At 40.3% G+C, this 12339-nt stretch overlaps 1 protein-coding gene across 2 annotated transcripts in view; it reads left to right on the plus strand.

Moving 5' to 3' along the window:
* hip1 (huntingtin interacting protein 1) overlaps window positions 1-7734 on the plus strand; it is a 68849-nt gene extending 61115 nt beyond the window's left edge. For both annotated transcript variants that reach the window (XM_079573799.1, XM_079573798.1), the window contains 5 exons: window positions 345-450; window positions 582-705; window positions 808-869; window positions 4364-4481; window positions 6664-7734. In XM_079573799.1, coding sequence (XP_079429925.1) covers window positions 345-450; window positions 582-705; window positions 808-869; window positions 4364-4481; window positions 6664-6674 — 421 coding nt within the window. In that variant the 3' untranslated portion in view covers window positions 6675-7734. The remainder of the gene's footprint in view (window positions 1-344; window positions 451-581; window positions 706-807; window positions 870-4363; window positions 4482-6663) is intronic.
* The last annotated feature ends 4605 nt before the right edge of the window (window positions 7735-12339 follow it).

Raw genomic sequence — 12339 nt, forward strand, 5'->3', positions numbered from 1 at the left:
GAGAGGTTAAATAGTCCTTAAAGAGACTAAATACATGTTGGTCATTTTGATGCTCACTACTGCCACCTCAGGTCATATGTGTAGCTGCAGCTTCTATATTAAGCTTGTGCATGACGGCACTTCAGACCCGAATTAACACCTTTTTCAGTGACAGTGCAGGATTTTAGAGGCAGTTGAACAGGTCTGGGCTCATTCTACACAGGACATGGCTGGAACATGTAGGGGGAGGAAAATACTTAGTTGTATCATTTTTAAACTCCGTATTGTCTCTTTAAAGTAGCATCAAGTCTTAAAGTCAAAATGCCTTGTCAGCTTCAATTAAATGTATCCCGTGTGATTTTCAGGGATGCTGCTGATCTGGTGGTGCAGGGAAAAGGGAAGTTTGAGGAGCTGATGGTGTGTTCACATGAAATCGCTGCCAGCACGGCACAACTAGTGGCCGCTTCCAAGGTAAGCAGCTAAAGCAAACCGATGTGTTTTTACAGAAGTAAGTACAGCTCGTTCTGCATGTGGGTTTGCTCGGTGGTTGTTCGCCGCTGAGCACAGTATTCAGAAGCTTTTATTCCCCCGCTCTTCTCCAGGTAAAAGCGGATCAAGACAGCCCCAAACTGCACCGACTACAGCATGCGTCCCGCGGTGTCACACAGGCCACGGCAGCTGTGGTGGCCTCAACCAAGTCTGGCAAATCCCAGATAGAAGAGACAGGTGTGTGGGCTCAGGGATGTCGACTTCAGCGCTCCCGCAGCAGAATTCATGACATTTACGATCACAAATAAAGCTGTTTCCTTCACCCCTTTTTCCCCTCAGAAACGATGGACTTTTCCAGCATGACTTTAACGCAGATCAAACGACAGGAGATGGATGCGCAGGTGAGCAGTGCAGCAGATGTTATCTCAAATGTCACATTTATGATGCAGCTGTGGGAAACACATGGGCCGGTAACACTTTAGACTCCGGCCCAGTAAGTCAATTACTACGAATTATGTGGTGCATTTTAAAGCCTCATTCTAAAGCTAAGACCTACAAAACTGATGGTGACTTTTGATTGTCACTTTGTCACTGCGTTTAAGTCACATTTTTGAAGCATTTTGTCATGTTGTTGTAGTTTTTTTGTCACGTTTATGTCATTTTTTTGTTGCTTTTTCATTATTTTTTTCACTTTTTTGTTCCATTTTTTTTGTCACTTTTTGTCACTCTTTAGTCGTATTTTTTGTCACTTTCCCATTGTGTTATCATTGCTCTTCTGGACCGTTTTTGCCGCACTTTTGACGCTTTTTTTGTCACTTTTGCTGTAAAGAGTCGATTTTACGTAATACCCATACTCTCTGGAATAAAGCTTAACCTCTTAGCGCATTTTGGTTTTACCCAAATCTAAAAGCTTTTCGGAGCTTAAAGCCTCATTCTAAAGCTAAGACCTACAAAACTGATAGTGACTTTTGCTTGTCACTTTGTCACTGCGTTTAAGTCACATTTTTAAAGCATTTTCTCATGTTTTCGTAGTTTTTTCCTCACTTTTTTTGTAATTTTTTGTTTGTTTTTTGATTATTTTTATGTCACATTTTTGTTATTTTTTGTTCCTTTTTCATGATGTTTTTGTCACATTTTTGAAGCATTTTTGTCATGTTTTCGTAGTTTTTTGGTCGCTCATTTGCTGCTTATTCGTCACTTTTTGGTCGCATTGTCATCCTCATTATCGTCGCTATTTTGACATTGATTTGGGTAAAGCCAAACTGGAGAAAACTTGCTCAGTTCAGGTGGGGGTTAAGCGGTTAAAAAAAACAATTGGGTGACAATGAGCCCATACCCGCACAGCATTACCACCTCATGACATCAGCAAGTGTTTTGAGCTTTGGTGAAGGAGACAGACTAAACGTGCAGGATAAACTGTCCCAAATGAAACCAAACACCACTGCTCAGTCGATTCTGCCTCACACTGTCCCTTTTTCCAGCTCATGACCTTTGACACAACTTCTTTTTTTTTACTTCTCAGTTACATTTAGAAAGCCTTTCAAATTCCAAAAAGGTTAGTTTTTGCTCGAGACAGCTGAGCCTCCCGAGTGCACTTTCTTATGTAATTTAGCAGTTTTCACCGTGTTTTTTCTTTCTCAAACCCTGTCAAAGAAAAGCTGACTTCAAACCCACCGTGTAAGCGTTAGTTCTGAGCGTCTATAGCGGCCTCTGTTCTCCCCCGACGGAGAAAGAAAAACAGAGAAGGTCTGGACCCACTCACACACACGTTTCATTGTTGTTAAAGAGAGCGCTGCTATTTAAAGACTTGGAAGAGTATTTTCAGTAGGCCAACTCCAGCCTGTGTCAATAATGTGTTCTTAAAGGGCAAATTCAAGAGAGACCGGGCAAACGGAGAACGGTGATGTTTGTGTATGGAAATTGTTGAATGTTGTGGGAGGATAAAAATAACCAGTGCTGCAGCTGAATGATTTTAGCTTTTCCTGATCGACGAGAAGAGCTAAATGCCATTGACCGCACCAAAAGACAGACTGATTGAACTGATTTCTCAATAACGTGATTCTTGTGCCAAAACCTTGTGCACATTTTGCGGTGTGTTATATAGACTCAGAGAAAGTTCACATTTTTGCAAGAAAGTGCGATTTTTGAGCAAAGAGTGCAGTGCTTTGTGAATCGAGTCCTACGTTAAAGTGGACATGTCAGGCATATGGGGCTTAAAGGGACTATACAGAGTTTAAAAATGTTAAAATTATGTATTTTCCTCCCCCTACATGTTCCAGCCATGTCCTAATGTGTAGAATGAGCTCAGACCTGTTCACCACAACTGCCTCCTGCACTGTCACTCAAAAAGGTGCCGTCATGCACAAGCTTAATATAGAAGGTGCAGTTACACATATGACCTGAGATGGCAGTAGTGAGTATAAAATGGCTAACTTGCATCTAGTCCCTTTAACAATAGACTTAAAAACATTATTTCTGGGTGTCGCATTGATGTTTCATGTTTTATAATTTGAATTTATGTCTCTGTAAGAATTGGATAGTTACATGGAAATACAGGGCTGGTAGAGACCTTGACAAGGGCTCCTCCTGCTGGCCGCTGTAGGAATAATTTATTAATAACGGGGCTAGATGCAAGTTAGTCATTTTATGCTCACTACTGCCACCTCAGGTCTTATGCATAACTGCAGCTTCTCTAACACCTTTTTGAGTGACAGTGCAGGATTTTAGAGGCAGTTGTGGTGAACAGGTCTGGGCTCATTCTACACATTTGGACATGGCTGGAACATGTAGGGGGAGGAAAATACTTAGTTTTAACATTTTTAAACTCCGTATAGTCCCTTTAACTTTCAGTTTTGATTTACGACGTGATTTACATTTCAGCACGGCCTGATAGACACAGCGCTGAACGGCTCAGACCCGATATAATTAGATTATGGGCTTTAATAATGGGGAGGACAGTTTCCAGTATCCAGGAAGTACAGAACGAAGTGCTGACACCGTAGAAGACGAAACAGCTAAATGTAACAGGATTACCTGGGGATTACTCAAAACTGGGTGGATGTGCTACTACTTCAGGTCTGTTTTTGACGTGGTTTAAAGCTCAAAAAAGTCAATGTCAATTTTAAAGCCGCACTGCGTAAAATACTACCCAACAAATAATATTGAAAAAAAAAACAACCAAATACCTCATGAATGTACAAAGAAACATGAGCCTTTGCTGTGAGCGGCTGTAACTTTACCGGGAGTGAGGACGTCTCCATGGAGATGTGACTGAAGTCAGCAAAATTTGAGATTTAAACAGGTTAGGTCCTCATCCAAATCCATTCTTTGATTACCCACTGCAAAAATAGCATTTTCTGTGTCTGTGTGTTTTGTATTGATGGCAACAGTATAGTCCAAAATGTTATGTAGTGTGCCTTTAAAAAAAATACTGTGCTATATCAGTAACACAGGCGTGAAAAGCATTAGACGTCATTAAATGAACTGTCCCAAAATGAAGGCTTTGAAATGTCATTAAATAGCATTAAATATGATTCGAACAGTTATTAAATGTCAATTTCTTTCATAATAATGACATGGTTTGACTTTTTCACTCTATGAGTTCATAGAAAACAAGAAATATGGACCAAAACACATGAAACTGCAGCTTTTGTGGAAAATTCAGTCACTTTTATGCAATTGCTTTCAAGTTGCCAAGTGCCTTTGAATATCTCACTTTGTTTGCAAATCTTTAATCTTTTGCTTTGCGGCATCAAAGCAAGTGTAACTGGGCACTAAAATGGCATCAAAAAGAGACTCTAAATCTGACTTGTTGCTTCCTGCATAAACCCTGGGAACAGTGTCTTTGCATTTGAGGGAAAAAAACTGCAGGAGTAAAAAGAGCTTTTCTCTCCAGGTGTTGGTCTTGGAGTTGGAAACGCGCCTGCAGAAGGAGAGGGAGCGCCTGGGCGAACTGCGGAAGAAGCATTACGAGCTGGCCGGCGTTGCAGAGGGCTGGGGCGAGGGAGAGGAGGGTGAGGAGGAAGACCGTAGCCTTCACAAAAATCGCACCATTGCACCGTAAAAGAAGAAGAAGAAAAAAAAAACACAGTAAAAGGCAGCAGACCCATTAAGTGTGACCTCACCCATTCACCAAAGCAGAGCCTGTTTTAAGTTGACGGAGATACAAGTGGTGACCGTATATGGAGGAGGGCAGTCCTTGTGCAGGGCAGAGGCAACCGCATGACGAGAGGCGGCAGAGAGCTTCTAATCCTCCTGAGGTTAAAGCACCACATGGTTCAGGAGGCAATTGTGGGACACGCTGGTTCACCACAGGCACTTGCCAAAGCTGCGCGTTCTCTCATTTTTCAATCAGGTTACATTTTAAGTAACTTTATAGTGGCTAATAAAGGAAGGCCACCACACACACACTCATTATTGCATTTAAAAAGTGATGGGAGTTGGCTGTAGGTTTGGAAAAAGCATACGCAGAAGATCTCCTTAATATAACTTAATTTACGAATCATTTAATATAGTTGCACACTTCTGTCTTTTTCGGAGATTGCATATAGTCTGTGTGCTTTTCCACCCTGTTGTTGTCTTCTAATCTTGTAAACAGGAAGCTCATAGTGACTCAAACACAACCAGCACGAGTGGAAAAAATGAGAGACGGACACAATTGTAGATATTTACAAAACTTGAACGTTACTCGAGTTAGAGCTGCACGGCTTTGGCAAATACTGTGTCTAACTGAGAGTTTTCTGAAGTCAAGATTTAGTCCAGAGTTCACACAAACATGTCCAGGGGCATTTGAAATATGAACGGCTAAACTACCAACAAGAATCCCATGCATTTTGAAACATGTTTGAAGAGGTCTAAACTGGGGATGCACCGATCCGAAACTGGTATTGGATATCGGAGCCGATCATTGAAAAAATACAGTATCGAAATTTTGGATACTGAAACGATGCCTGTTTTGGCTCTCACTGTTTTGAAAAATGCAACTTTAACCAATTTGGTGTAGCTCATTTTGAAGCTCTGCAAACATTTGATCTTCTTTGTGCATAACTTCAAATCAGAACAACGCTGCCCAAGAAGTGACTTCCTCCTTCGATCCAGCACGCCAAAATAAAAGCACACAGCTCGTCTCATTGATTAGTTCAGCAGGTACTTGCAACATTGCAAGAATATAATTAAATACACACATTTTAAGTGTTTGCCTGTTAATAGTTAGGCAAAAAGAAAGCTGAGCTAATGAATAAGATGGTGCTTTTATTTTGGTGTGCTGGATCGAAACAGGAAGTCACTTCTTGGGTGGCGTTGTTATGATTTGAAGTTATGTTGAGTGTTTTAATTCCTGCAGTCCTTATATTTGAAGAGTTTAGTGGTGCTAGGCTAGTGCTAGGCTAGTGCATGTCTATGGTAACTAGTAGCCTGCATTAAAAACCTCTTCAAAATCATCGGGTCGTCCTCCAAACGTTGCCATATCTGATTTGTAGAAAGCTCCTTTGTGAATTCCACGTGTAGTAATGCCGGCCGCAGGTAAACAAACTACTGTAGATCCGGTAACCTAGCAGATCACTCCATCGGTGCGTAGTTTACAACCAGGAAGATGATGCTGCTCAGATACAAGTTTGTTTAAATGCAAAATGGTTATATTAAAAAAAATATTCAGTCAACATAGACATTTATATGGGTAGTCTGGTGTTAAAAGTGATTTGCCTCAGGTGCACTGTGCTTGGGTCAGACTAGCTACCATAGACATGCGCTAGCCTAGCACCACTAAACTCCTCAAATGTAAGGACTGCATGAATTTGAAAAAAATATATATCTCCAGAACTCTGGAACTAGGAAATGAGGCCCTATGTCAAAAATCCTGAAATATCCCTTTAATAGAAAAGCCCTTCTGATGCAATATCTTGTTTGCAAGATAAGAGACGAGACTTTATTGATCTCACAAACTGAGAAATTCACCATTGACTTTTTCACAGCACATTTAAGAAAGTCTCTTGTTGTCGGTAACGGAAGCTAAAAAGCTGGATTGGTGCATCCTTTGTCTATACTGCACAATGAGACTCTTTGGAGTAAGGGATGCATTGTCGTTTGCAAATCAAACAAAACAAGCTTTCCCAAGAGCCTCTCCCCGTATAGTGAAATGCAGGTTAAGAATGTTGTCCTCCAAGACTCTAAAATGTGTGTGTTTGTTCTCGTCTGCAGGCGCCGGCTGAATCTCCGCTCACTGTTGACCCTCCGCTCCCCTCAAAAAGACTGCCTGCCTCTTTCTATTTACACACTATCACCCTTTTTTTTTTCGTGTTTGTTTGCCATCCACGCCAACTGAAAAGGTGCTGCTTCTTCTTCTTCATCGTCGTCTTCTTCCACCACAATCCTTCCCCCTCCGCCCCGCGCTCCGGAAGCTTCCAGACCACCAAGGGCTCCGGCGACGCAAAAAAAAAAAAAAAGGACAGAGCCTCTTGTTTTCACACACTTCCACGGAATTTCACCTTCCCGTTTTTGTACATTTTTTGGATCTGTAAAGGCGAAAGACTTTGTGAAGCGCGGGCTCTCGCACCTCCCCGAGCAGGGAACTTGAACTGCCAAGCCAACCCCCCCCCCCCCCCCCCCCCCCCCCCACTAGAATCACGTCTCTGTGTAGCATAGACGGGTAAACTGAAACAAGCGGAGGTTTGTGAGCTTCGTTGAATCCTTTCGGGGATGGGGGAAAACGTGCTCTAAATGTCAGCGCGATCTCCACCCTGCCAACTCTTTTCCACCGCCTCTAGTTTCTTCCTATTCTTTTTCTCACTGTGAGTCGCCACCTATACTCGAGTCCATACCGTTTTGCACAGAACTGGTTCACTGGACTTTTCTGCCTTCCCCCCCCCCCCCATCGGACTGTGACTGTTAAAACCAATCTTTGTTTTGTTTATAACGGACGCTCGAGAGTCGGTTTATGAACTGGAAAGCACACAGAATTTTCCAGTTTTTTTTTTCTTTCTTTTCTTTTTCCCTTTGAGCTCCAAGACTGCCAGCTACCTCACGCCACACGGTCGGAGGTACAAGTGCCACATTATGGGAACATTTAACGACAGCAGTTGTTCAAAAGTGGGTGTTGTCCCCGAATACACGAAGCACATTTCTTTGTACCGGTTTCGTTTCAGGACGTTTACAGTGGGTTCGCTAAGTTTTCTTAAGCTCCTCGTTATTATGAAGTCTTGATACTGAAAAAGTTCTGATAGTTATTACTTTTCCTTTACTCAGGCTTCTCTTGAGGCTTTACCTTTCCTGGACAATGAATGGATTTTCACATAGACATAAGGGTTTACGAATGAGTCTGCAGTTGTATAGGGTCTGGATACTTGCTTAAGTTAAGAGAAAATTGTAGTTTTCTTCATCAAAACTTCTTAAGGCGAGACACTGCAGACATTTTTCTCATGCTCTGTGCCATTTTAACATATAAACATTCACCTGCAAACAAATAAATCACATAGTCTTCACAAGAAAGTGGGTAATTGACACAGATTCAATGTTTTGCCACAAAATTCTATGGGAAATTGTAACTTATTTGGAGGGATAACATCAGTTGCAAGTTCATCAGTTGCATAACTACAATTTTATTTCCGTGAAGCAGCACTTTTAATGGAGAAATGTTAAGTTATTTTTATTTGAATCTTTAAACCACTGACAGGAAGTGACATAGAAGAAGGTAGCATTCCATAGATACAGACGGCATCTCGTCATAGAAGGGGGCGTGGCCTTGCCGAGGGGGAAAGACAATCTTTTGAGAAACACAGTTTTTCACTCTTTTTAGCCATTTTCTGGCGAAATACTAACTTATTTATCACATACAAATAAAGTCAAGTCGAAATCAGGGCCATATGGATGTTAATTCACAGCAGATTGTTCAGTAGAAGCGAAAAAACTGCAGTCGTAGCAAGCGCTGGCTAGCATTAGCATTAGCACGACGCTAACATGTAGCATCATGTTAGCATTCTCCGTTTTTTTATGTATTTATGAGCTGTTGAACCACTTTGATCCTCTTCATGTCTTTTTATCTTTATTTAGTCGAAAACTATATTCATAATTCAGCATTTGTTAAAGTAGTTTTTGAATAATTAGAGAAAGTTTATATTTTTCTCCAAACATGACCATATATGGGTGATCCCAGAGATGCCGTCTGTACCTATTGTTGCAGTTTCACTCATTTCCCATTGACTTAACATGGTCGGCACGGCAACAGTTTAACATTGTTTACCTTCTTCCATGTCACTTCCTGTCGGTGTCACTTCCTCCAATAATGAAGTGAAACTATAGACATCACAAAAATGGCCAAACTAAAGAAATCTGGTTACAGTTTGTGGCAAAGCCTTAAATATAGTTGACTATGTTTTAGCAAGAATTGTGTTTAATGTGTCAATCCATTTTTTGCTAATTTTTTTTTTTACAATATCTCCACTTCTTAACTAGCACCTACAGGCACCAAATTGACCAACCTTGTACAGTTGTAAAGTATTTTAATTTTTTAAAAGGATTTTTCAATGTTCTGCAATTCTTAGCCTGATTTATTGTGCATTGAGCCCCAAAAACAAGGTGAAGTTTTAATTTTCACAATTTTTTCCAGTAAACACTAGTGTATTCTAAAGTCCTCTCAAAATCAAATGTCATTCAATTGGATTACAACTGGCATCAAATCTAAATTTATTGGTAATTTCTGAAAAAAATCTCGTTTCTATCTACTATGCCAGCACAATCTTAAATCATTTTTGTATCATGAACACACTAATTGATAGAAAACCTTCCCTATTCTTATTCCAGTATTTCCATTTCCAAATGAATTCCCCAGTTCATCTGTTGTGTCTCGCCCTTTATTATTGAGGCGTAATCATTGTAGAATTTTACCAATACAAAATAAGATGATATATTTTCAGTATCAACTTTCTCCATAGCAAAGAGGTATAAAAACTGTCTGAACCTGCTGTAAGAGAAGGCCTTTGTGCGTTTAACAATGACAGGAAGTGTGCTGCGGGCATGATTCGCCTCTCAGCCGCTCGGGGCGCCGAACACAAGACTTTTTCACAGTTAAATAAAGTAGAAGTCCCCCCGGTGTATTTTTAGCCACATTTCCTTAATAGCTGAGTCAGCGGTTGTTGGGCCTGCAGTGACGCAAATCAAAGCAGCTGTAGTGGCCAGTGTCGTTCAACGATCCACTAATGGAGTGGTCTGAAAGAAAATGTATTTAAAGCGCTCGGCTCGGCTTCTCCCGGAGACGCGGCGACTGCGCTGCCGGCAAGGGACGACGATAATGGCTTTGTTTTTGTCGGATGAACAAATGTAAATCTTAAAAAAGAAAAAAAATAGATATAGTTTTATCAGTAATTATGTCACGCGCAGGTAAACAGTACGTATTGTATCTAATTTATCATGAGAGCAGTTTTATAATGACTGAAATGTTTCTGTTTTCAGTAATAGAGCTTTGTTTATCACCATCCTCACATCCAACTTGTGATACTGTAAAAGTAAATTACAGCAGATATTAATGTCCCTTAACATTGTACACGATAGATGTAATCATAACGGTTTGTCACTCATACTGATGAACTTTGTGAAGTCTTTTTGTACTGAAACGACTAGGAAATCCCTTAACGGATTGGTGTGCAGCTCTCTCGGCTGCTTGACTTGTGTTTTTATGAGACACCTGTGGGAAAAGTTGTCCTTCCAAGTACATTTCAAGAACAGCAGATGGAGCAGAGTAGACTTGATAGTGCAAGATGTTTACTATAGTTAGGTAAACTCCCGAGTAAAGCTTTTCAACTTTGTATTCATCTCCCTTTTTTAAATTACCACAATGGAAGCAGGAAACGTTTTCAAAAAGAAGTTCCTTGTTTTTTTGTTGATCGGTTTAATTTGAGTTGAACATGTTTTGTCACTTGTTTATTGTCAATACTGTAGTTGCGCTGATCAGATACAGTTGTGCTCAAAAGTTTACATACTCTGGCATATTTTTTTTTAACTTTTTTTTTCAAAGAATGTGAAAGAAAACGCAAAAGCTTTTTTTAAATCATAATGAAAATGAAAGTACAAAAATGACCCTGATCAAAGGTTTACACACCCCAGTTCTTAATACTCTGTAAAGCAACACTAAGCAACTTGTTTACCTTAATACAGTGGTTCCCAAAGTGGGGTCCGGGGCCCACTGGGGGTCTCAGAGGCACTGCAGGGTCCAAAGGTTGACCACACATGATTACATATAAATGTATCAGTTTTTGTATAATAATGATAAGTATTCAGCCTATAATAACTATAATAACTCTAATTTATCATTTGTTTTGTAAAATTATGAGAAAATAATGAGGAAAATCATTACATATTCTTTGGAAATAGTGAATTCATACTATTGGGGGGCCCTGTTCGATCTTTGGATCAATAAGGGGGCCACAATGTGCTGCACTTTGGGTAGAGCTGCCCTAATAAATCCTTTTCGTAGTCCCTCTGGGGGTAATACAAGTGTTAATGGGATTATTGGGGGGTCTTTCATCTCCCCCTGGTGTCTCTGGCCAGAAAACCACAATTGCAACTTCGCTGCCTACGGGTCAGAGTCACCAATACACACTAATATAATCACAAGAAGAAGAAGCTAACAGGCTAACGGGCAAAGCTAACTAGAGGCTAGCGCCACTAAACAGTATTTACAGCAAAGTTTGAGTGAAAAAAAATAATTTCCATTGTGTCCAAGTTTAAAAAAATCGCAACTTGCTACGATGCCTGCAGTTGTGTTTATGGCCTCTAGGGGCAGGAGTTACTTAGTTCTGCTTTAACATCAATGACAGTGTGGAGTCTTTTGTTGTAGTTGTGGAGAAGGTGGAGGAGGCTTTATGCCAAGAGGAATGGGCCGCTTTACCATTACCAGATTATATACAGAACCTTCTCTTCAACTACTACAAAAGACTCCACACTGTCATTGATGTTAAAGGGGGAAAAACACAGTATTAAGAACTGGGGTATGTAAACCTTTGATCCGGATTATTTTGGTACTTTCTTTTTTCATATGATTTAAAAATGGCAAACTCAGTTGTTTGACCATAAATGGCTTCACACAACCACTAACTATGAGTGAAATAACAGTTTGTGTTATCTTTTTTTATTCTTAGTCCAAAAATTTTGCCAGGGTTTGCAAACCTTTGAGCACAACTGTAAGTAGACTACACGACCTCCCATGTTGTTTGCCAAAAGGAGCTTGTCTTGACCATTTCAATGGGGTCGCCCTAGTTAGACTGAGAAGAACCATCAGCTTCCGTCTTTCTGGTAAATTTGCGAAACTGTGCTTATTTATGACCACTTCCTCATATTTCTTATAGTTCGGTATATTGTATGTAAAATCGATCTGAACCTGAACTGAACCCTCAATTTCCTTTCTCTCCGAGGGGTGACCTCCCAGACCCCCCACCCCAGACTCGCTCCTGCTTTTCTGATCAGTGCGACTTCAGAGTTGACTGAACTTGTAAAACACAATCTAGATCCAAATGAGTACTTTTTGAAAACTTTTACTTGTATGAAACACGCCTGGATAACTGAGAGCTTAACCACAACAGAAGCTTAAAAATGCAAAACAATGTGTCCATGGATTTCATGTATTTTGATGGTTGAATTGAAAGCACCTTGATGACAGATCTGTTGTATTAACCTTCTCTCGGCTCTGTGTTTGTGATAACCAGCTCAGCCTTTCAAACTGCCTCACTCACTGTAGAAACAAATACTCACATCGCAACATCGATTGAAATATGTCTTTGTACGATATACTAAAACTGTCAGTGAATTTGTTTTTATTCTCTCTTTTTTTTTTCAGTTTTTGGGAAGAAATAAATATTTCAACACATTAATAATAGCGACTCGTGT

The sequence above is a fragment of the Gobius niger genome (genome assembly GCF_951799975.1).
Source record: "Gobius niger genome assembly, chromosome: 1".
In the NCBI taxonomy this organism is placed as follows: domain Eukaryota; kingdom Metazoa; phylum Chordata; class Actinopteri; order Gobiiformes; family Gobiidae; genus Gobius; species Gobius niger.